The 22,560-nt window shown below is 48.3% G+C and overlaps 1 protein-coding gene across 1 annotated transcript in view; it reads right to left on the reverse strand.

The window, feature by feature from the left end:
• LOC144099422 (uncharacterized) overlaps positions 1 to 16,713 on the reverse strand; it is an 89,876-nt gene extending 73,163 nt beyond the window's left edge. Inside the window, exons 1-3 of the mRNA XM_077632716.1 lie at positions 16,613 to 16,713; positions 8,831 to 8,943; positions 7,213 to 7,354 (exon numbers count right to left, since the gene is read on the reverse strand). Coding sequence (XP_077488842.1) covers positions 7,213 to 7,335 — 123 coding nt within the window. The 5' untranslated portion in view covers positions 7,336 to 7,354; positions 8,831 to 8,943; positions 16,613 to 16,713. The remainder of the gene's footprint in view (positions 1 to 7,212; positions 7,355 to 8,830; positions 8,944 to 16,612) is intronic.
• Between the last annotated feature and the right edge of the window lie 5,847 nt (positions 16,714 to 22,560).

Raw genomic sequence — 22,560 nt, forward strand, 5'->3', positions numbered from 1 at the left:
TGCGTTGTTGTGCTCGCGCTCCCTTCTTGCTGTTGAGTTCGGCGAATCTGGACATGGGAAGGATTCCTTGAAAACCACCGCGAAGGTGAATGAGCCCTCTGGAAGAAACCTTAATAGCGACCATAATAGCATCCCCACGTGTTCGAACGGGCCATCGGGTGCAGCGACGATAATAGCGTCCCCACGTGTTCGAACAGACCATCGGGTGCAGCGACGATAATAGCGTCCCCACGTGTTCGAACAGGCCATCGGGTGCAGCGACGATAATAGCGTCCCCACGTGTTCGAACATGCCATCGGGTGCAGCGACGATAATAGCGTCCCCACGTGTTCGAACAGGTCATCGAGTGCAGCGACGATAATAGCGTCCCCACGTGTTCGAACATGTCATCGGGTGCAGCGACGATAATAGCATCCCTACGTGTTCGAACAGGTCATCAGGTGCAGCGACGATAATAGCGTCCCCACGTGTTCGAACAGGCCATCGGGTGCAGCGACGATAATAGCGTCCCCACGTGTTCGAACAGGCCATCGGGTGCAGCGACGATAATAGCATCCCCACGTGTTCGAACGGGCCATCGGGTGCAGCGACGATAATAGCGTCCCCACGTGTTCGAACAGGCCATCGGGTGCAGCGACGATAATAGCGTCCCCACGTGTTCGAACAGGCCATCGGGTGCAGCGACGATAATAGCGTCCCCACGTGTTCGAACGGGCCATCGGGTGCAGCGACGATAATAGCATCCCCACGTGTTCGAACAGGCCATCGGGTGCAGCGACGATAATAGCGTCCCCACGTGTTCGAACAGGCCATCGGGTGCAGCGACGATAATAGCATCCCCACGTGTTCGAACGGGCCATCGGGTGCAGCGACGATAATAGCGTCCCCACGTGTTCGAACAGGCCATCGGGTGCAGCGACGATAATAGCGTCCCCACGTGTTCGAACAGGCCATCGGGTGCAGCGACGATAATAGCGTCCCCACGTGTTCGAACGGGCCATCGGGTGCAGCGACGATAATAGCATCCCCACGTGTTCGAACGGGCCATCGGGTGCAGCGACGATAATAGCATCCCCACGTGTTCGAACGGGCCATCGGGTGCAGCGACGATAATAGCATCCCCACGTGTTCGAACAGGCCATCGGGTGCAGCGACGATAATAGCATCCCCACGTGTTCGAACAGGCCATCGGGTGCAGCGACGATAATAGCATCCCCACGTGTTCGAACGGGCCATCGGGTGCAGCGACGATAATAGCGTCCCCACGTGTTCGAACATGCCATCGGGTGTCGCGACGATAATAGCATCCCCACGTGTTCGAACAGACCATCGGGTGCAGCGACGATAATAGCATCCCCACGTGTTCGAACAGGCCATCGGGTGCAGCGACGATAATAGCGTCCCCACGTGTTCGAACAGGCCATCGGGTGCAGCGACGATAATAGCATCCCCACGTGTTCGAACGGGCCATCGGGTGCAGCGACGATAATAGCGTCCCCACGTGTTCGAACAGGCCATCGGGTGCAGCGACGATAATAGCATCCCCACGTGTTCGAACAGGCCATCGGGTGCAACGACGATAATAGCATCCCCACGTGTTCGAACAGGTCATCGGGTGCAGCGACGATAATAGCATCCCCACGTGTTCGAACAGGCCATCGGGTGCAGCGACGATAATAGCATCCCCACGTGTTCGAACGGGCCATCGGGTGCAGCGACGATAATAGCGTCCCCACGTGTTCGAACAGGTCATCGGGTGCAGCGACGATAATAGCGTCCCCACGTGTTCGAACATGCCATCGGGTGCAGCGACGATAATAGCATCCCCACGTGTTCGAACGGGCCATCGGGTGCAGCGACGATAATAGCGTCCCCACGTGTTCGAACATGCCATCGGGTGTCGCGACGATAATAGCATCCCCACGTGTTCGAACAGGCCATCGGGTGCAGCGACAATAATAGCATCCCCACGTGTTCGAACAGGCCATCGGGTGCAGCGACGATAATAGCATCCCCACGTGTTCGAACAGGCCATCGGGTGCAGCGACGATAATAGCATCCCCACGTGTTCGAACGGGCCATCGGGTGCAGCGACGATAATAGCGTCCCCACGTGTTCGAACATGCCATCGGGTGTCGCGACGATAATAGCATCCCCACGTGTTCGAACAGACCATCGGGTGCAGCGACGATAATAGCGTCCCCACGTGTTCGAACAGACCATCGGGTGCAGCGACGATAATAGCGTCCCCACGTGTTCGAACAGGCCATCGGGTGCAGCGACGATAATAGCATCCCCACGTGTTCGAACATGCCATCGGGTGTCGCGACGATAATAGCATCCCCACGTGTTCGAACAGGCCATCGGGTGCAGCGACGATAATAGCGTCCCCACCTGTTCGAACAGGCCATCGGGTGCAGCGACGATAATAGCGTCCTCACGTGTTCGAACAGGTCATCAGACGACGAAGTACAAGATCAGTGTTGCCCTCTTCAGTCACGCTGGGGTTCAACAATTGCCCGAGTGCCGCGCCTTCGACAGAGGTTCCGCGTTCCGGTCATCAGTACAAGATCTTTCAACCCCTGCTGGGAGACATCCCGCATTCCTGTGTCACGCAGGAGCCTTCCGGTTCCACATGGGCGCAGTCCGGACCCAAGTGCGCGCCCACCTGGAGGCCGCGTGGACCGAAACGTGGCCGGGTCCTGTTCCCTTTTCCTCGACCAAGCTGCGAGAGAACATCAGGACCACCCTGCCGTGGGTGGTACCATCAGTGCCATCGTGTGATTGGACATCATTCATCGAACTGTATTCCCCAGCTAGGGATCTGGGGAATACGAAGAGTATTTAAGGAGCTGCTGGTTTGGTACCGGAGGAGAGTCCCCCTTCTTGAGAGATACCCTTTGCTGGGAGACTCCCGACTGCTAAGAAGCTCTCTTTACTGAGAGGCACTCTCAGTTGCCCTATACTTGTACATTATGTAAATAGTCTTTGTATAAAGTTTTCTAAGTTTTATTCCTCCGATCGTCTTCGTCTCTTCTCCGGCCCAGTCAAGCTACCTGAATCCCAACAACTGGTGGCAGCGATGGGATGCTGCTACCTGAATCCCAACAGCGTTCGATATAGTGATAGCCGACCCCGCAGAACAAGCCCGAAAGCCTATACTTGGATTAAACTCTTATATTCACTTAATCAGGAAGGAAGATTTTTTTTCTGCAGCTTTCAGCGGCCACTTGAAGACCAGAGCGCACAATTTCCGACGCGTGCCTTTTATGAACCGGCGTGACGGTGTCATGCAGTGTAGCGGCAGTGCGGGAGAACAATCACCGGCGATCATGGCGTTCAGCCTAAAGCACATTTTTTGCCTAAAACAATACAGATTCTTTTAAATGCCTTCGTGATCATTACGGTCGTGCAATCATCACGAAATTATGATCATAATCGTTTTGTCATGATCGCCATTTTTTTTCTTTTTGATTTGACAAAATCAATACGAATTCAGGCTTAAAGCGACATATCGCACCTTTTACAAACACGTACTTTCGGTGCGAAATTTATTCGTTCCTAGGACTATTTTCCCGCACGACTATGCTGAACGTGCTACGAATTTCATTCTTCAGCCATTTCTAAGAAAGCAAGATTCTTGGAAAGACGCTGAAGCTCCTTGCTTGAAAAGATAGAGATATTAGTTTCTTGATTACATTCTTGAGATGTGAACCGTAGTTCGCGTTGGAAGTCACTTCCAGAAGACGCCGATACGTTCATGTCTCAACTGCAATGACACACCAACGGCTGAAGCCACACTCCAAGATAAAGGAAACGCTCACAGCTGCTGACTGCAGTGAAATGATACACAGCGTCCTTGTACCTTGTGTTCTGGATGGTCGGTTGCCAGATAGATGCTTGTTACTTAAGCTCGGCAGAAGTCCCGTCCTAGCACGCGGGTAGGACGCGATTCATAATTCATAAGTACAAGCCAGCATAGATTGTGCGATACAGCTAGTCACAAAGTCGGGTGTTGGAACAAAGAGGCGCGACGCAGCCAACGGCGAGACTAAGATACGACTATTAGCAGAACACACGTAGTAACAGCGCGCATATTACGGTGCAGATAAGCACTGCGAAAGATGAGAAGCATAAGTGGCTTCAGGGCGGAACGCATGCTTACCCTACATTTCCAGCATTTTTTCTTCAAGCTTCAAAAAATCATTGTCCTTAATTCAGTTCAAAGCTGGTAACGAGGACTGGATCAGGATCAAGCCAGTCCTGATGTTACATGCAGCCCCGACGAGCATTTGCCTGGGCGCTCCAGAAATTTCGAAAGGGTCGGCAAATTGATTGCTTGCCTGCTCTTGCTACCAGAGCGGTAATAATAGGTCCAGATTCCTCCCTTTCTAATCGCTGATTGTAATGCCATCCTACTTTGCTTCTCTTGAATGGACGCCCTGTCTTCGATTTTTTCCGCGCCTTTGAACGCAGGTTATTCCTGTGTAAATTAGCAGTATTGAAACAAATAAGCTGTCTATGAAGCAATGTAACTGTTCTACAATGCTGGTTAAAATGTCGCCTATCATGAATGTGATTTTAGCCACTCCGTTAGCACCGAAAAACACTATCAATGTCAAGTAGTGATGACGGCAGTCAGGAAGACAGGAAAAAAAGGTTTTTAAAAGGAATTGTTTATTGGGCTGACCTGTGCCCACGAGTAATTGAATTACAAAGCAGTGGTGGTAGCAACGTTCTTCGGCGGTCGTCGAACAGAGTCGGTGCCGCTCTCGGCTGCTCTCAATTTAAAACTGGCAAGGAAGTTTTGAGATAAGGCACCTAAAGAGATTACAAGGTTCTGGAACGCTGTGCAAGCAGTCGCGTGTGGCTGCGACCATTGGTGATAAATCTGGTCGCATCGCGTGTCACAAACACATGATAAAGCCGAGCACCGGTGGCTTAGAGCGTAGGCCTACAAACAGTACGAAGCTGCACGACAGTATGATTACGAAGGCATGGTTGCTCACGAACACCGGATAAAAATAAAAAAAAACAAAGCCTTATCCAGTGTCAGTGGACGCTTCAGGTGATCTGCGGCACTCCGAAGATGTGGTTTCGGGGCAGTTACAACGTGCCGGACTCCCGCGAGCTGGAAGCTTAAGAACGGTCCAGCAGAGTGGAGAGCTGGGCGAGTCGGTACATGATTGTAGAAAGAAAACCAGTGCAAAGGACGGAGACACAGAACAGGAACATAGCCCAGCGACAGTCCAGTGTCATAACATAGCAGGTCGATAGTCGAGTGTCGTGCTGTGTTCCTGTTCTGTGTCTCCGTCCTTTGCGCTGTTTTTTTTTTCTACAATTAAGAACGGTCTGCTACACTACTCGACGCCTTTCTCATGTTGAGTTCCTGCGAGGTTACCCGCTTCCCAGTAGCAGCCGAGCTTGCGCCTTGTTCACCGGTGAACCGCCATGCGGCGCACAGCAGAAGGAGCCTCGCGTTACGTCACTCAGGCCGCGGTGCCGCGCGCGGTTGCCACTACGCGGCAAGACTGAGGGAGATACGAAACGGCTTGAACCGCCATTTTCGTCTGATGTATGCAGTCATTGACAGGTACACCACGCGTTCCTCTCGTTATCTGCGTCGGGAGCCTAGCGCCTCGTGCTGGGATTCCTTCACTTCGATCCCTAGCTATACTTCTGCTCATCTTCTTAACTCGATCGCTTACGTTGGCGCAAAGCGACTTGTTCCACTAATCCTAGATGGCCCAGATCGATTTGCATCTATGCAGGTGAATTTCCCTGTAATTTCTGCATCATGGTTTAAATACGGTGAGGTCAAGAGATGCAGCCAGACTGTCGGCAGTGAGAGTATGCGAGACACTATATACGCTATCTATCCGCTGCTTTCATGGGCATCGATCACTTAAATGGTTGCATTCTAAACGCGTCAGAACTGGTTATCATCACCACCACGTGATAATATGCGTTAGAATCGCGTCCCGTCGCTGTGACGACTAGCAGGATGAAAGAAAAATTCTTCGGCGCAAAGAGAGACTCTGTGCCTTTAGATGAAAGGAAATGATGTCGGTGACGGCGATAGCGAATAGAACTCGGCAGTTCTAATCGTCACATTGGTCGTAATTATCAGCAGCGCTCTTTTCACTGGTTATTGCGAGGCAACGTATACCTACGCGCTGCGTCGCCAATGGTGTCGAACAATGTTGGGTTGTCTAAGAATCTAGAAGGACGGATGAACGGACGGACGGATGGAAGGATCGATAAGGCTGAACCCTTTAAATCGGGCGGTAGTTGAAGCCACCTATCCATGACTTGTGAAATTTTACTCTTGTCTTAATTTTAGCCACCAATCAGATAACCTTCGCTTGGTTACTTCTACCCGCTTAAAATCTTCGCATAGGATCCAGACGCCCCTGCCGGGAAGGGCGCGAACACCTCAGCGCTTGTAGCCACCTGAAAATCCACCGTAGCATGCAGAAAAATTGACGAAACGTAATGAACATAACAAATTTTCGCATCAGTGTCGCCTTACGACACGACATCAAAGTTTGCGCATGCCACTTTAGCAAATTTTTCACGAAGGAAGTCTATGACGCCGGCTGCACACTCTGTGCATTAAATTACAGGGTCATTTTTTGTCTAGAAATAATCGCTTTTGTAAGTCCCAAAATAGAGATAGACTTTGTCGCCAAATTGCACTGCGCGGCTAAGAAGTGCTGTTTCGTTCTTTTCTCAAGGGTTGGAATATAACTGAAGGGCACCACAGGTAATTTTTCTTTGCGGAAACAGCTTCTCATAAAACAGAAAAAATTAATTGATCATACCTGTCTGTTTCTGCAAAATGAGGCAGGATTTCCGCGAGCGTGTAAGTGTGCGTGAATACTAAAGGTTTTGGGCAATTTGATAATTTTTTTTGAATTTGGAGGCTCTCCGCACTCGAAGACACTTTTTGAGATTTTTCTCGCCTGTACCATGTAATGCGTGCCTGAAAGGCGTGTATTAATATTCAAGACTCACTCCGCCCACTAAGATACATTAGTAATCCGCAAGGTTCGAATTCTTTCCCGAGAATCGCACGTTGTTGACGTTATCAGATCAAGCAGCGGGGCAATGACTTAGCATGTTTCGTGCGAATGACCAGTGCCACTGTGCGCCCTCCTACTTATGCCTGTATTCACTCGCGTTTAGTGCAAACACACGGGCTGCACTTACCAGCGCCAGTTTGTTCGGATTCCTTAGAAGCGCCTCCTTGGCAGCCTCGTAGACCGAGCAGCAGGGTATGTCGACAGCAGGAAAGGGCGAGTGGACGACGCCGTCTTCGATCCTGGCCCTCATCTCAGCCGGTGAGCCCGTGCTGCGCAGCAGGATTCGTTAAGTGAATGATAGATGTGCACATGATTTCTTTGATAGAAGTTCTGATGCAACGAAACGAAAAAAAAACATTAATGTCGCTGAGTGAAAGAAGGATGCTTTCCAGGAACGGGGGGGTAAACAAACACATTTACCGGCGGAAGTATCGCTTCACTGAAGCGCATTTCAACTCCTGTTCGAAATTGCCCCAAATCTTTTCTCGCTCGTGAGTGAAAGGAACACATGCGTGGATCGTAGATTTGAACTTCAGCGCGCGCATATGCCTCAACCTAGCGGTCCTTGTAAAGGACTCTACACTCAGGTATACGCCGTGTAAGATCTACCCAGTAAAAACTCGCTTTCAAGCTAAGCGTACCCGGCCCGCGCTGGTAGCGGGCTCGCGCTGGTAGTCGGCCCGCGCTGGTGGCTGGGCAAAGGCCGGTCCTGCAAAGGACCAGTGTGAAACCATCCTATTCCAACATTGGGCCGGTTACCTGTGCTGTTTGGGGGCCTCCAGACTATACTGCCTAGAATATTCTAGGCACTATATCCAGACACTGCTTGGAAAAGAACGGCCATTTCTCAACGGCAGCAAAGCGCGCGATCCGCTTTTTTTTTCCATTGCTTAATGCTTCATAAATCAACCTTCTTCTCGCATCTCCTTCGCGGGGTCACTTAACACAGTCATACCCTGATTTTCTGTTTTGTTTGCGCTGTCAATCATTACTCTATATGAGACAATCATGTTTGATTTCAGTTTACGCAATGCGCTTTCAAAGTAGTATATTGTTCTGTCGTACGAAGCGGACGCGTACGTGGTTGAACAATTTTGCCGGGCCAAATTGTCAGATTCAAGTAGGAAAGCAATCCTGTCCTACTACGCGCGAAAGGGTAAAAACGGTATTCAATGCCATTAGGTGGCTTTGCTGGCCAGAGAACAATATTGGGGCTTTGGGACAGTGAAGGAAAAGGAGGTTATCTTACTGGTGGCTAAAATCAAGACAAGAGTAAAATTTCATTAGTCATGGCTAGTTGACTTGAACCACCACCCGATTTAAAGGATTCAGCCACACCCATCCATCCAGAGGAAACGAGAACCTTATTTCTATGCAAGCCGCACGGAAACACTTTCTGCAATTTCTCTCTAAGAGACAGGCAGATATGAGATAAAAAACTAAATATACACGAAAAAAATATACACGAGGCCATGGGGTGGTATCACAGCAAAGTTTTCGTCCTGGCGCAGCAGACAGTACGAGTGCAATGGCACTGTTCAGACGCATAATCGCTGCCTTACTTTGCAGTGGTCCAGAACCGGGCCCTGGCTTCGGGCAACGTGTTTTTGTTTACGTGAGCCGAGAAAAAATAGACTTTGCGTAGCATGCATAAGACATTAAACTTGACTGTCTGCCATGAAGCCCGCAGAGTGTTCCTAATATTTAAAAAAAAAACGTTGTAAAGAACAGTAGCACAAACGCACCGTTTTGGAAAGTCAGATATGACTTGGCTTCTGTAATGGAAGACCCCAGGCACAGCCTTGTCGACGCAGTTGGCGGGATGCAGTCCAGCTCGCTCTCAAGTGTGCGAGCGTCCCTGCAGAAGATAAAATATTCAGAGAGCGCGGTTTATCAAGATAAGATAACAACGAGCCTCAATTGGCATTGGATTAGCAGCGAAACTGCTCGCCAAACGACACTGAGCAACTGTGTACAAAGCTCTCACCATTACACGTCACAAGTGGCACTCGCGAAGGTAAAACTTATCCCGCATCTGATGCCTCTAAAAACAGACACAGGCTTCGCGGCAATATGCAGTATGGGTGATAACAAAGAATATTTAAAGCCGAAAGAAACTTGCAAAGGAAAACATTGTTTCGAAAGCCCCGTCGAAGGGCAGTGAGGTATACTTATATCGGGTAGTCGGCGACTCACGAGTGACGTGATTGCTAAGCGTAACCGTTCTGATTACGAGTTGCAGGATGAGTTGAACGCAGCAACTTTAATAGCAGGACAGTTTCGGCAAAGCCCAGAAAGTTGTGCTCGCAGAAATGCGACGAAACACTTGAAGGTACAAATGCACCACATATTTCAGTGCACAAAAAAAAAATGGCACATGGGCGAAAAAAAAATTTGAGGTGAGCAATTGTTGCCGCAGAATTTATGAAATATTTCAGCTCATTCACTGCCTTGTGCAAAATGTTTAACCATGGATTTTCGGTGCACGGGTGTCAGAAGAAAGGCGTCAAATTACGCATAAACACGCTACGAGTTAGCGCCAAAAACAAAGCGGAAAGGGGAATGTGTAGTGACAGACGCGAGCGTGTGCTTGAATACTCAGCGTAATCTGTGCGGCTAAGAGAGAAAATAAATCGGAATAGCAACTGCGAGTGACGAATTCTGAAAGCGAATGTATAGGTAAAGTATCTGCATAGACATCTGCCCTATTAGGAGATAAATGTAAGCATCATCGTCTTCACGTTTATTTGGTATTCGGAAGAACCTAAACTGGAGTGTCCTTTTATAGCCACTATTGAATGACGCTATTTCGAAGTGCCCTCCTTGAAGCTCTGCATGCATGCGCTGGAAACACAGTTTGATAGGTCATTGTGTTGACTTGTGCGATTTAAGCAAGGAAACACAATTGGATTCCACACCATGCTGCGGTCATTTCAGACTAGAAAAAAACCTTTAATTTGCCGCGGCGCAAACAGGCATCACTTCGTGAATATGCTAATAAGCGTCATGCCCAGAACGCTCTTAAATTCCTGGCATAAATTGCACCTAAATATGTACCATTCACCCTAATTTCTTATCCTTGCCGGCCCGAGTGCTTTGGCTAAGTCAAAAGCACAGTTATATTCTCAGAAAACATAAAATAATTGCTCTTCTAGACCAAAGTAAATGAGGCAGCTCATGCAGGCGCAAATATCCGTACGAGGGAAACTTTTGGCTAAATATTTTAGCAGGTATGTAGATCGATGGATGGTTAGTTTTTGCTTATCATATTTTGTATTACGCTAAAAAACTTCATTCCACTGCTTATTCCTCGTGCAAGTAGCAACAGAGGTAGCAAAGCAAGAGAACAAATGCAATACACCTACTGTATTTGCGTAGAAAGTCCACCGAGACGCACCACTCTATTGTATCACTAGAATTGTCTCCCGCAGCATTGCAGCTTGCCAGAGTAAACATTGAAGAGATTCGTAGAGTGGAGACAGCGCACTAAGTGTCATAATAATAATAATTGGTTTTTGGGGAAAGGAAATGGCGCAGTATCTGTCTCATATATCGTTGGACACCTGAACCGCGCCGTAAGGGAAGGGATAAAGGAGGGAGTGAAAGAAGAAAAGAAGAAAGAGGTGCCGTAGTGGGGGGCTCCGGAATAATTTCGACCACCTGGTGATGTTTAACGCGCACTGACATCGCACAGCACAATATTTGCAAACCCCGTGGCGTTCTTGTCTTTGAACACTCGTGTAATTTGTCGCACAAAGTTAAAAACACAGCCACACGCCCAACGACAAGTGTCTTACAAGCAATGCGACAGGCAAGTGACAGCCTTATTTCGGAAACGTGTTGTACGGAGCCCCAGCACTTGCCGGAAAGTGCGTAAAGCACAACAGCCTTGCACGCACATTCGGCAACAAGAAAGAAAAAGCGATGTCAATAGGCCAAGCCATACCACTGGCCGTGTATGACGCTACGAAACAGGGCTCTGCTCGATGCCTCCGCTATCAGCCGTGTTTTGTTCGATGCCTACGCTATCAGCAATGTCCGACATTGGTGCCGTGAAGCGAGGTTAGCGTGCTTCCGCTAGCCATAAAGACAAAAGCGCGAACTTTACACCTGCAGCCATGCCCTCAACATTATTCCATTTATTTTTTAAAGCCAGTTCGCGGTCCCGGCTGGTGGCTCCTGCTTGCAACATCTCGCCTACCTCTATCCCCATCTCCATCTGAGCCATTTTTATCATTCGCGTTAAAGACGTGCTAATATCTAAACATGGCCGCATGGTCACTAGGGGCTTTGCGTTTTTATCGGCGGGTTTCAAGGTAAGCGCCTACGTGACCTAAATTGCGCCAGTTTTGTCGGCATGGTTTGCGGCCGCTGCCTTTGTTGCAGCATACTAATAACTTGCGCTCTTATCACCTTGACGACTTGTCTGCACTCTGTACACTCGTACAAATACCTTTGCGTTCACATTACTAATGACCTTACCTGGACTGCTCATGTTGCACATGTCGTTAACAACGCCAGTAAAACTCCAGGATACCTTCGCCGTAACTTTGGTAAAGCACCTTTAGCTCTGAAACTTTTACTGTATAAAACACTCATTTTACCTAAACTCGAGCACGCATCATCAATGTGGGATCCTTATCACCCGAACTTAACGCACCCACTTGAGATGGTCCAAAATACAGCACCTCGATTCATTCTCTCTAACTACAACAGCAAGCATAACCAGCATGAAGGCTAGTCTCGGCCTGCCATTCCTTGCGTCTCGTCGTAGAACGCCTCGTCTCCGCCGCTTTCATAATCTTTTTCACCCTTCTTACCAGCGCGAAGAACTTATTTCACCCCGACAATACGTGTCGCCAAGCATGGATCACGCCCACAACCATTCTGCAGAACGAAAACCTACTTTAGTTCGTTTTTACCCCGGAAATCCGAGGAATGAAGCCACCTCGCCGCATCACTGGCACTGATTAATGATCACCGTTTATTTCAAGAACGCATATAGCTAACATTGTATAACTAGCAACCTTCTGTAATATTATGCTTACATCTATGTTTTGTTAATTTGTATAACCACTCCCCTCTATAATTTCGTATCGCCCTGAGGGTATCTTAAATAAATAAATAAAAATAAACCACATGCTCCAGGAGACTGCCAAGGAAGATTTCAAAAAAACAAGTTATTTTTGTACAGACATGTCCGTGCCTAACGCACGAAGAGAAATGACACCTGAGCTAGCGATATTTTATAACGGGTCATGATATGCGATGTATAACACTCTCTTTTTGTGATATGTGAGAAATAAAGCAATATAAACTGGAAGTTTTCCATCATGATAACATCTACAAAACGCAGTATGTGCATAATTCTTTTCTTTGAAATTTTCAGCGCTGAGGAACATGTGTGTAGCGAAACATTCAAGACAGCATTCACTTCGCATTTGTAAAGGATAGGGTGACAGATATCTCCATTATAAAAGCGTTTCCAATACTTAGAACGCTATAAAGCATACGTATTGTTCAAATCACTGACAAGTGCATGTTGATCTCAGTGTTTCCACACCACAAGCGCAACTAATTACCATGCAGTATTTCGATCCGTTTAGTCATCACAAAGCAGAATCATCCAGTCCCACTCCAGGATTCAGTACGGAACATGCGCTTTTGCACAAACTACCAAGCGATCATCCGAATGTCACATCTGACATCTCTGACGACGTTATAAGACGCCTTTCTGTCTGGTGTAGGCAATCAATGGCAACGGCATTCGAGAGTACCAAAGCGACTGTAACACTCTACCACTGCAATGTGATAACAGCTGTGCTCCACTGCTCACTTTAACACTTTCTTACGGAGCGCCAGCCCTTCGCGTGAACCTCGCCCACTCTGAGAAGGGAGCTACAAAAAAGCGTGCGACTGGAACGGTGCCTTGTATGGCATAAAACAAGCGCGCGCACGAAGCCGACTAGAACGTAGCGCGAGGACAAAAAGTAATCATGCACTTAGAAGGGGAGCAGCCGCAGGAAACGAAGTCACGAGATAGTACGCCGACCAAAGTCGGCAGCAGCCGGCAACAGCAAGCAAGCCGCAGAGTATTCAGAGTGGTGGCATAAGATCCACTGCCCGCTGCTGTGAGGGAACACGAACATTATTTTTTGGTTAAGAACCATTGTACTTTACAAAGAAATGTGGTTAATTACACATTTTTTAAAAAAAGTAACCATAACGTTGTCTTAAATATATAAAAAATTATTTCTCTCCTGTTTTTGTTTTCCTCGGCGGCAATTTCGAAATAGAGAGAGAGAGAGAGAGAAACGTTTAATGTATAGAATGGTCGCGTGGGCCCTCAATGCAGGAGCCCATTGGCTTTTGCTGCCGCCCTTGCCAAGTTCACCAGCGAAAGCTGGTCCTCCGAATGTGAGCTGGACAGCGCCGCCTCCCAGTCCTCAGTTGTTGGGTTATTGAGTTCTGGTATATCTGGGTTTTTCTAGCATGCCCATATCATATGGTATAAGCCAGTCACTTCACCGCAGAAGGCGCCATGCGGATCGTACGCATTTGGAAACAAATAGCTGAATTTGATGGGTTTTATATAAATATTCCATTGCAATTGCGTAGCAGGGGGCGGCAAAAGGTTTGGTGGGCGGATGAGATTAGGAAGTTCGCAGGCATAGGGTGGGCGCAGCTGGCAAAGGACAGGGTTAATTGGAGAGACATGGGAGAGGCATTTGCCCTGCAGTGGGTGTAGTCAGGCTGATGATGATGATGATTGCAGTTTCCTTAGGATGACCCCTTGCTCGCTGATTGGATTTTTGTGCGGTTCGGCGTTTACTTTCTTCGTTAATCAAATGTTGGAGAAATTCCCTATAGCTTAATAACGGTCTTGAATTATTATGTTCCTGTGAATGTCGGGGTACCTGGGGTAACAGCGCGTTTTATTTCCGTGTTTCTTCTTTTGGTTTACTTCGCTCCTCCCCAGCATTCGTTTCATTTTCGTCCATGACATGATTCATCTGAAAAACTCTCAGTGCGCCCCAATTCTCGGCTGATACCGCTGTGTGGACATGTTCCATTGTATCAGGATAACAACAACAACAACAACATAGGATGAAAGTGCAGCTTAAGTAGAAACCAAACAGCCCAGCTGCCTCCTTCGTCGCCGTCGTAGTCCTTCTCAGCCAATGAGATACGGGCGGGTAAGTGCCGAAAGCCACACCAGGGCAAGAAGTGGTTGATATCAGAAGACCAAGGGAGAACGCAGCAATACACAGCGGCCTTTACAGGATAAGCATGCCTGCAGTGCCTGTACTTCAATACACATCCAAAAAGAAAGAATACAGCTCGGATGTATTCGGCATAGATTATACTGCTTGCGCCGAAACTATGCAAACCTGAGGCAGTAAGGTTTATTCGCTTTTAAAAAAGTAATGGGCCCGCAGTTTCCAGAAATGATGGGATTAATAAATTAGACACAAGCTTCTGCATGTAATATATCCGTTTAAAGTTCCTGTTTCTGACACACGAGGTGTTTGAAAAACCTGGAAACTTTCACTACACGCGAAACTTTCAGGCTTTCACAAATTTTACTTTTTTTTGCGGGTCGTTTGAAGAATAAATTTTGAAAGCAATACTTTCATAGCCTACAATATGCAGTGGGTACTTCGGCTGCTACTTATAGCGAGGAACGAGGTTATTGTCAACGCCGCAGATAGCTTACCACACATTACACCAGCTGCTCATGCAAGGCAGGCCTGCTTGGAATTCTTCGCTGGTTACTGCGTAAGTGAAGCGTGTAATGTTCTAATGATAAGCACTCTGCGATGGCATTATGAAATGTCTATCTGAGTGTAGTACGAGAAGCTGCAATGTATCAGCAGTCCTGTGCGTATAATGATATCTACTGCAACTGTCCTGTTAGTCACCGCTCCTCACATCCTCCCCGGGCATCGAATGCTGGGTGACCTGGGAATGGCATCGTATTTCTCAGTACTTAATGCACAATGACACTTGAAGGCAGAGCCGAGGGCCCTTACAAATATGTTTCTATTCTCACTGACGCACATGATCTACCGAGGGTGTCGCGCAGCGCGAGTGCTAAACCGGTTCGTACGCAACTATGAGCCGCTGTCGTACGAGCCCCTGTGTAAGAACACTCCGGGACGCAGGAATCACTCCGCCACCACGGAACGCCACCGCAACGGCGCACCACACACCGTCCAGGTCGTCTTCAAGGCTCACGGGAGGCGAGTCCCCGCTGTAGTTTTTCTTGCATCCCTTTGGTGCTTGGCGCCTTCTCAAATATAGCAAATGTATCGAAGAAATCTGGAAGGATTTCTTCTGCACCATTCCCAGTCTTATTCGCTGAGATTCAGCGAAATAAGTGCCAGCCCCCGGAGCAAAGTTGGAGGACGCGCAACTGTCTTTCCTAGCCACTGCTTTTACCCACTCAGGACACGAGAAGAAACTAGTTTCCCTTGTGATGATTGCATATTTATTTATTTATTTATTTATTTATTTATTTATTTATTTATTTATTTATTTATGCTGTAACTCGTGAACTTGACGACCAAGCTATTCCCTCTAATGCGCATGAGCGCAATCTTTCCTTGATCTTTTTCACGCTTTCCCTCTACCCTTTACTTTCCTTTATATTCACGCGTGTGAATAAACCTGGTGTCTTCTGCATGGTACGACCGTGTCGTTCACTACTCGAGCGCCATTGCCGCCGCTCGAAAACTTCGTAACAATTTATTTATTTTTTACGGCCTGCCTCTAACTAGACTTTAGGTGGGAATGGGTTTCACCAAGTAAATTCAACGTGTAACAATAAGCTTTTCAATGCGAGAAAACAAGAAAGAGCGCGAAGCAAATCAAAACGACGCATGCGTAAAAACAATAAAAATTCGAAGACAAAACTGAAAATTGCGAGTCGAGAATTGTGTAACAACACAGCGTAAATAAAAGCGGTATAAGAGCTCACTGCCAAACGAATGCATTTATTGATCGAGTTCATCAATGCATGCTTTTTCTGTTGCTGCGGAAGTTACGTTGTCACGTATTTATGCGCTCGCAAAATAAATGCACCTGAGTTGCCAGTTAGCGCTCGTGTGTGTCTGTTGTTTTTCTGTGGCGTTTATTTTAGCGGTGGTCGTTCCCACTGCTAAGTCACCAGCTCGCCCAGCAACGTGTCATCGCCGTCAAATGAAACTCTAACACGACAAATGACATACAAGCACGATCAAAGATACTAGCGGCTACAGAGGAAACACAGGTGTGTCCAATTAGCGATTCAAAAAAGCGGCGTTTACGCCCTTCACGCAAGAATCACCCGCTCTAGCATTCTGCCTTCCTACTGTAACGTCTTCAAGTTTTTCAGTTGAACTCTCTTGCCCGCATTTAATTTCATTTTGATAGTGCTTGAATGCAGCGGCTAGAGAAATTTGCACAAAATAAAACAGTTCAGTGTGCCTCACCGTCGAGAGTACTTGTAAGTATGAAATGCATTGCAGGATTGCATGAAGGCGTACCTGTCCGAGGTCGGCTTATGGATGGTGGTATCTGCACCCGGGTACTCGTCATGTCTTTTCTCTACTCCACACGCTCCCACTTTCGCTCACCTGTTTACTCCGAGCTGGGCAGTGTCCATAGTGCTGGCTGCTTTCAAGGTTGGAAGGAGCCCTTTGCTTCCTACGCTACCTTTGATACCCTTCGTGCCCCGCCGTTGAGCCGCTTGTTTTCTGAGAGCTTGCCGATACGTTCAGGGTCTTCAGCTGCTTTCACTATCTCACTCCCCGTAAAGCTCTTCAGGCCTTCAGTCGCATGAGCAAGTTTTGGCAACGAAGATCAAACGCACGAACAATGGCTGAGACGGAGATTTCCAGCCCATAGCATTCAAGGCTACCAGTTAGAACACGCAGCACGAGAGGATGCGAAAAAGACATAGTGGTCTAATACTCCGGCAAAGAGAGAGGTGCCGTAGTGGAGGGCTCCGAAATAATTTCGACCACCTGGGGATCTTTAACGTGCACTGGCATCGCACAGCACACGGGCGCCTTAGCGTTTTGCCTCCATTACCAGTTGGAACACGCAGCACGAGAGGCTGTGAAAAAGACATAGTGGTCTAATACTAGTGGTCTAATAATAATCCCTTCCCTTAAGGCGCGGTTCAGGTGTCCTTCGATATATGAGACAGATACTGCGTCATTTCCTTCCTTTCCCCCAAAACCAATTATTATTATTATTATTAATACTACTACTACTACTCCGGGAACCGAAGCTCATTTTTTTGTTGTACGGCCTCTGGATCGAATCTCGTTCGAGGCTGCACGGCGGTGTTTTTTTTTCTTACCACTGCACGTCATTCCCGCGGGAGCTTATGTAATATTTGGGATAAGTTCGGCGTCATGTTCGGCTCCGTATTCGCCTTCAGGTCCACGGCGATTTCCGGATGATGTCCGCGTTACTTTGCGGCGAAAGCGTTTCATGCCTTGTAGGACACAATTAGCACAACACGCACGCTTGAAACAAGCACTTCCGGAGATTCTCTGTGATTAAGGGCTGAGCTGATTTCACTGTTCGTGTACTGTAGTCGGATAAAAAACGTGTACACCCCGGCAAATGCTTTTCAGAAGACGCACTCTTACGAGTGGCGCCCACCCACTGTGATGATGTCGCTGCCGGCCGCCTTGCACGCGAGGCGACGTGGTGGCTGGCAGGCTCAAAACATGTTCAGTCATGAAAACTACAGCTCTTCGCCTACATGATTTTTTTTTAAGTCGAGGTATAGCTGATACGGGAAACAAGTCCTGCTTCGTGGCTTCCACATGAACCTTTTTTTAATATTCTCGCAACATAAATACCACAGGTGAGCCGTACAGTAATCCACGGGTTCAATCCTTTTCATAATACCAAGCCGCATACGCGCCGCGTAGGCTTGACCGGGTAAGAAAGCTGTGGTGTGCCAGCATTTGTCTTGCCTGGGCTTCAATCCACTGGCTGCGTATATCCTCACCTCCGTGCATCGATGGCCTTCTCTTAGGCTTTGGCTCCCTCAAGTACATTTCGGCCACTACTGTGCATAATCTAGTGCCAAGCATGAAACAGGATAAGCCATCACGACGAGCAATTAGGTAGCCAGTCTATCTATTTTTTACTTTCATGTGGGCTGATTGTAGTGCTCCTGTGCAGCAAAAACAGGAGCACAAATATGCGACTTTCCTGACATGACCCCGAAAACATTTTTGGGAAATAATCTCAGCATGGAACACTGATCAAACAGTTTCTTCATCGAAGCAGAGTGAGGGAGAGTTTTGAGTCGATATTTTAAGCTCCCTTTAGACCAAACTGACAAAAGAGGTTTACCACCACCTCCCACTCAAAATGCCCGTTCTGAGGCCCACCTGAATTCTGTATAAGTACAAATGTCATGTCACAAAATGCGCCTACTTCTCTTTCATAGCCCATGCCAAACTGGATACCGTTGACTAAAGGTCTACAGCTCCATACGCAAGGTTAGGCATGAAGGAAAACAGAGAGAACAGACATACAAGCGCTGACTTCCAACTGAATTAAATGAAAAGGACGACGACAGATAAGCTGGCTTACTTCAGAATGCAATAGGTAGCAAAACAATTTACAAAGCCTACAAATGGCGTAGTGTGTCAGCGGCACCGCAATTCCGCTTTTGTGCAGAAAACAGAATGCGACGTCACACATTTCTGTTGTAGCCTAGACACCTCCGCTACTTTTTCAGTCTACCTCGCTATCATGTGAGGGTTTTTAAATGTGAGCCCTTGGTACGACTGGGCCATCCCAGCCAGGTCGAGCGCCTCGAGCCCCTGCTCGTAAGGCTGCTATTGTGATGTGACGAGGGATTAGTTTGGAAGGTTTTATTATACACATTTTCAGGAGTACGTATGATAGAAGAAAAAATCATAAGATCCAGCACACATGCCGTTGGCAGGATAAATACGGTTGGTTGTTTCCATATGCCACCCACAGCACAAAGCGGCACCGTTGCCCTCTCGCAGCGGTTACGATGGCGAGGGCCCGCACTTCCGATAGCGATCCTGTCACTATCTCCCAGCTTTGCCGCTGGTGGCGGACTGAAATGCAGCACCATGAATAACCGGCCATGGATGCAGCGCTTCTTAACCGGGATTAAAGTGAAGCACCGAGCCCAGCAAGGTCACCAACTTGAAACCCGGCGCTTCGTGGAAACGGAAGAGGACGGCAGCCGCTCTTAGACACTTCAGGATACGTGGTTTTTAATAAGGGGATAATAAATACCTTCTCCACTCTTAACTGCGGCTGACACAGTTTAAAGCCGCTGCAACCCCCTCCCCCGTGACCGCGTCCGCATGGTGACCACAGCGGGCCTTGCTCTGAGGGAAACAAAGGAACGACACTGACTGACATAAACAAGACATTTATCGCTACAACATCAATAACACCAGCTAGCAACAAAATATGCCAAAACCGGACGGCACGAGCTGGCGGGAGAATGTTCCCACCACGAGGCCTCGCCCCGCTTGCGGAGAGCGAAGTGCCGCGCCGGAACGTTCGCGCAAGTTGAATTCGCGAACCGAAGAGGGAGTCGTATCCCCGCGCGCGCGCGCAGCAATCAAGCCACCCGTGGCGCTCATGTCGCTGCGACGCCAGCGCCCTCCCTTGTTATTTAATGTTACTGCCTAGGGAGGGTGCATCGCGGGAAAGCGAACGACAGGGAATGAGCGGAGCAAGTCCAGGGAAGAGAAAGAGTTCGTTTCCCGACAGATCAGAGCACCGTGCGAAACGAATGACACCTCCCTTTCGCCGTCGTCATTCCGTACGGGCGAAAAGGCTTCTTCCTCCAACGATGCAATTAACTCCGAGTGACCTCGCAACTCAGCCTCCGCCTCACCAAGGGTGCTGGTTGGCGAACGCTTTCTCCCACGGAAGGAGGGAAACCCTTCCGTTGTTGACACAGCCGCTGTGGCGACACTGCCTGATGGCTCTAAGCTGAAGCCTCTTTGACTCTGCTCGCCTGCCGACAGCTCACGGGGAATTCCTTCTAGGTCGGTGGCCTCCAGTCTTAACAGGGTGCTTGCTCACTACGGAACAGCACATAAAATCTGGTGCACATGGCTTATAATTGTACTATTTTAGACTAAATCGCTTCTGTGCCTGTCCTGTCTGTAAAATCCGACTTGGCAACTGCACGTGGTCCCCCCTTCCAGTCGGAGACACTGAGTATAATTTACGGTACCCTGTTGTGTTTAGCAGCTGCGCCAACGGTAGGAATAACGCTACCGGAGCCAACTCTGTAGGGGTTCCGAATCCTGAGGAGAGTTGTGAGCGTGCTGCCCGCAGTTATCAGCCTCCTGGAGCCCACTTTGCCTGTTCCCAAATGCGGGTCAGGTCCCGAGGGGTCTGTACAGGCTACGTGAAATCTGGGTTCCCAAGCCGTAAAAGTCCAAAAGTTTAAACCGACTAAGCCGCAAGAACTTCCTTACGGTACAAATGTCGTATCACCCAACCGCGGCGCGCTGGTTTCAAATTCCGAGTAGATCTGGGCCTCGCAGGGGCACTGCAGTTGGGCGAACATATCAATTGGCTTGAATCGGCGAAATACATTGCAACAATTAGCCTCCTGATGGACGAGTACTCATCGAGGCTTTGGAACGCCCGGCTGTCAAACCGAGTAACGGTCCGTAGCCTCGGCTTCATCTCGCTCTGTATAATGCCCGAATGTGGTTCCGGGCACTCACACCTTAGTAAGTGGAAGGAAGGGCAGGGATAAGACAGAAAAAGATGGTGATTGTGGCTGTTATTCTCTGGGGTCAAAGAGAGTTCAACATTCTTGCTGGGGGCGAAAACAGTAAAACGGCCAAAGTCGGCATTCTAGTACTATGAAGTAGCGGGAGAGCGGAGGGGGGGGGGGGGACATAGCTTAGGGGAGGGGACACCAAATGTCGCCAATGTAGGGGTTCCTCTCTCGGAGGGTGAGAGACCTCGGCAAACGTTCCGTGCTATGGAAGTACCCTTGGACTAAAAGGGCTGAATATATAGGCAAAGAGCGATTGCTTGCCCTTTAGGGTGGCCTGAAGACGAATCTGACTCTATCGCGATCATTTCAAAATCTCACGCCATCCCCACTCTGAGCCAGCCAAGTGGCCGCAACGTCCTCCTGGCAACCGAATTCATTTTTGCCGCCCTCCTCTCCCCTCGACCTATCAATTACCAGGTCATAATATAGGAGCCCGACCGGACTCACTTCCCGTCATTGCCGTGTGGGTGCTCACGTAGCATCTCTTCTCATTGCATTTATGTTTTCATCTGGGGGTGTACAAAATGTCCTGCCTTCGACGCGGTCATTTACCGTCACAGTATTAGATGAAGTCAGTTGTTCTTTGGGGCAGCCCCAAGCTGCCCATTATTCTTCATCTTGCCGTCCCTTGCATTTTTCAACATATAATGCTACTCATTGATCACAAACTTGTCTGCGCCGGCCGCCTAGTAAATAACGTTTTCAATGGCCGACAGCTCAAAGTTCGCAATATTTGTTCGATGGCGAAATTTTCGAACAATCCGCGATCATAAACTTCGAGAGGTAGTCTAAACATTGTACAACGCTAGTTGCTGTACGAGACAATGAAGCGCTTTATACAATGAAAGAGCATTGGGGGGGGGGGGGGGGGGGGGAGGCTTGTTTTAGCATCTTATAGAAACAAAGATTTCGTTATGTGGGGATTTCTGGATGCACTTCTAGCGAGAATATGGTGCTTGCATAATCCAAATTCATTCTGCACAACTTCATTCCTACTCTGCCGAATTTTTATCGTGTAGGCTTCATTTATGAACATTTTTTTTCTTTAACGATTGTTGTTGGGAGGCTGCTGCAGTCGCATTTGGTTGCCAAAACACACTTGCGTTCATTTCTCAGCCCGACCTAGTGCTATCTGCAAGATTGGCGTTCTTTAGAAAGCGCACAATGTTGTCATTAAGTAGCGGCTGGCCTTTTTTCCAGTGTTCCGTGAGCTCTTGAGCACTGTGGTCTGTGAACACTGTTAAAAATGAATAATTGCTATGCTTATGTGTCCCGAATCAAGTTCGGAACAAAGAACTAAAAGAAATAGAAATTTGAAATAAAGATGCGTTAATAAAATGCTGTCAAGAAAAACGACACAGGAAAAGAATGGAAAGATAATTGCTACAGACATTTACAATAAGGTTCACTTGGACAAAGCCGCCTTCACAAATTGGGGGTTGCGCTGACAAGAATGCTTTCTTGATATAATTTCACGCTGCCTCCTTCATAATTGGCAGTATGCGCGCGCCACTTACAGGCTTCCCCGTCACATGATGGTTTAGTAAACTTAGGTAGCAAAAGCGGTTGAAAATCGCACACGCCAGCTGCGAGGCAGGCGCTTACTATACTGAGTTGTTTGAACTGCTAGGCATCAAAGCATCAGATCAGTGTCTGAGAGGTCCGCTG

Source organism: Amblyomma americanum, chromosome 7 (assembly GCF_052857255.1).
Source record: "Amblyomma americanum isolate KBUSLIRL-KWMA chromosome 7, ASM5285725v1, whole genome shotgun sequence".
Lineage (NCBI taxonomy): Eukaryota > Metazoa > Arthropoda > Arachnida > Ixodida > Ixodidae > Amblyomma > Amblyomma americanum.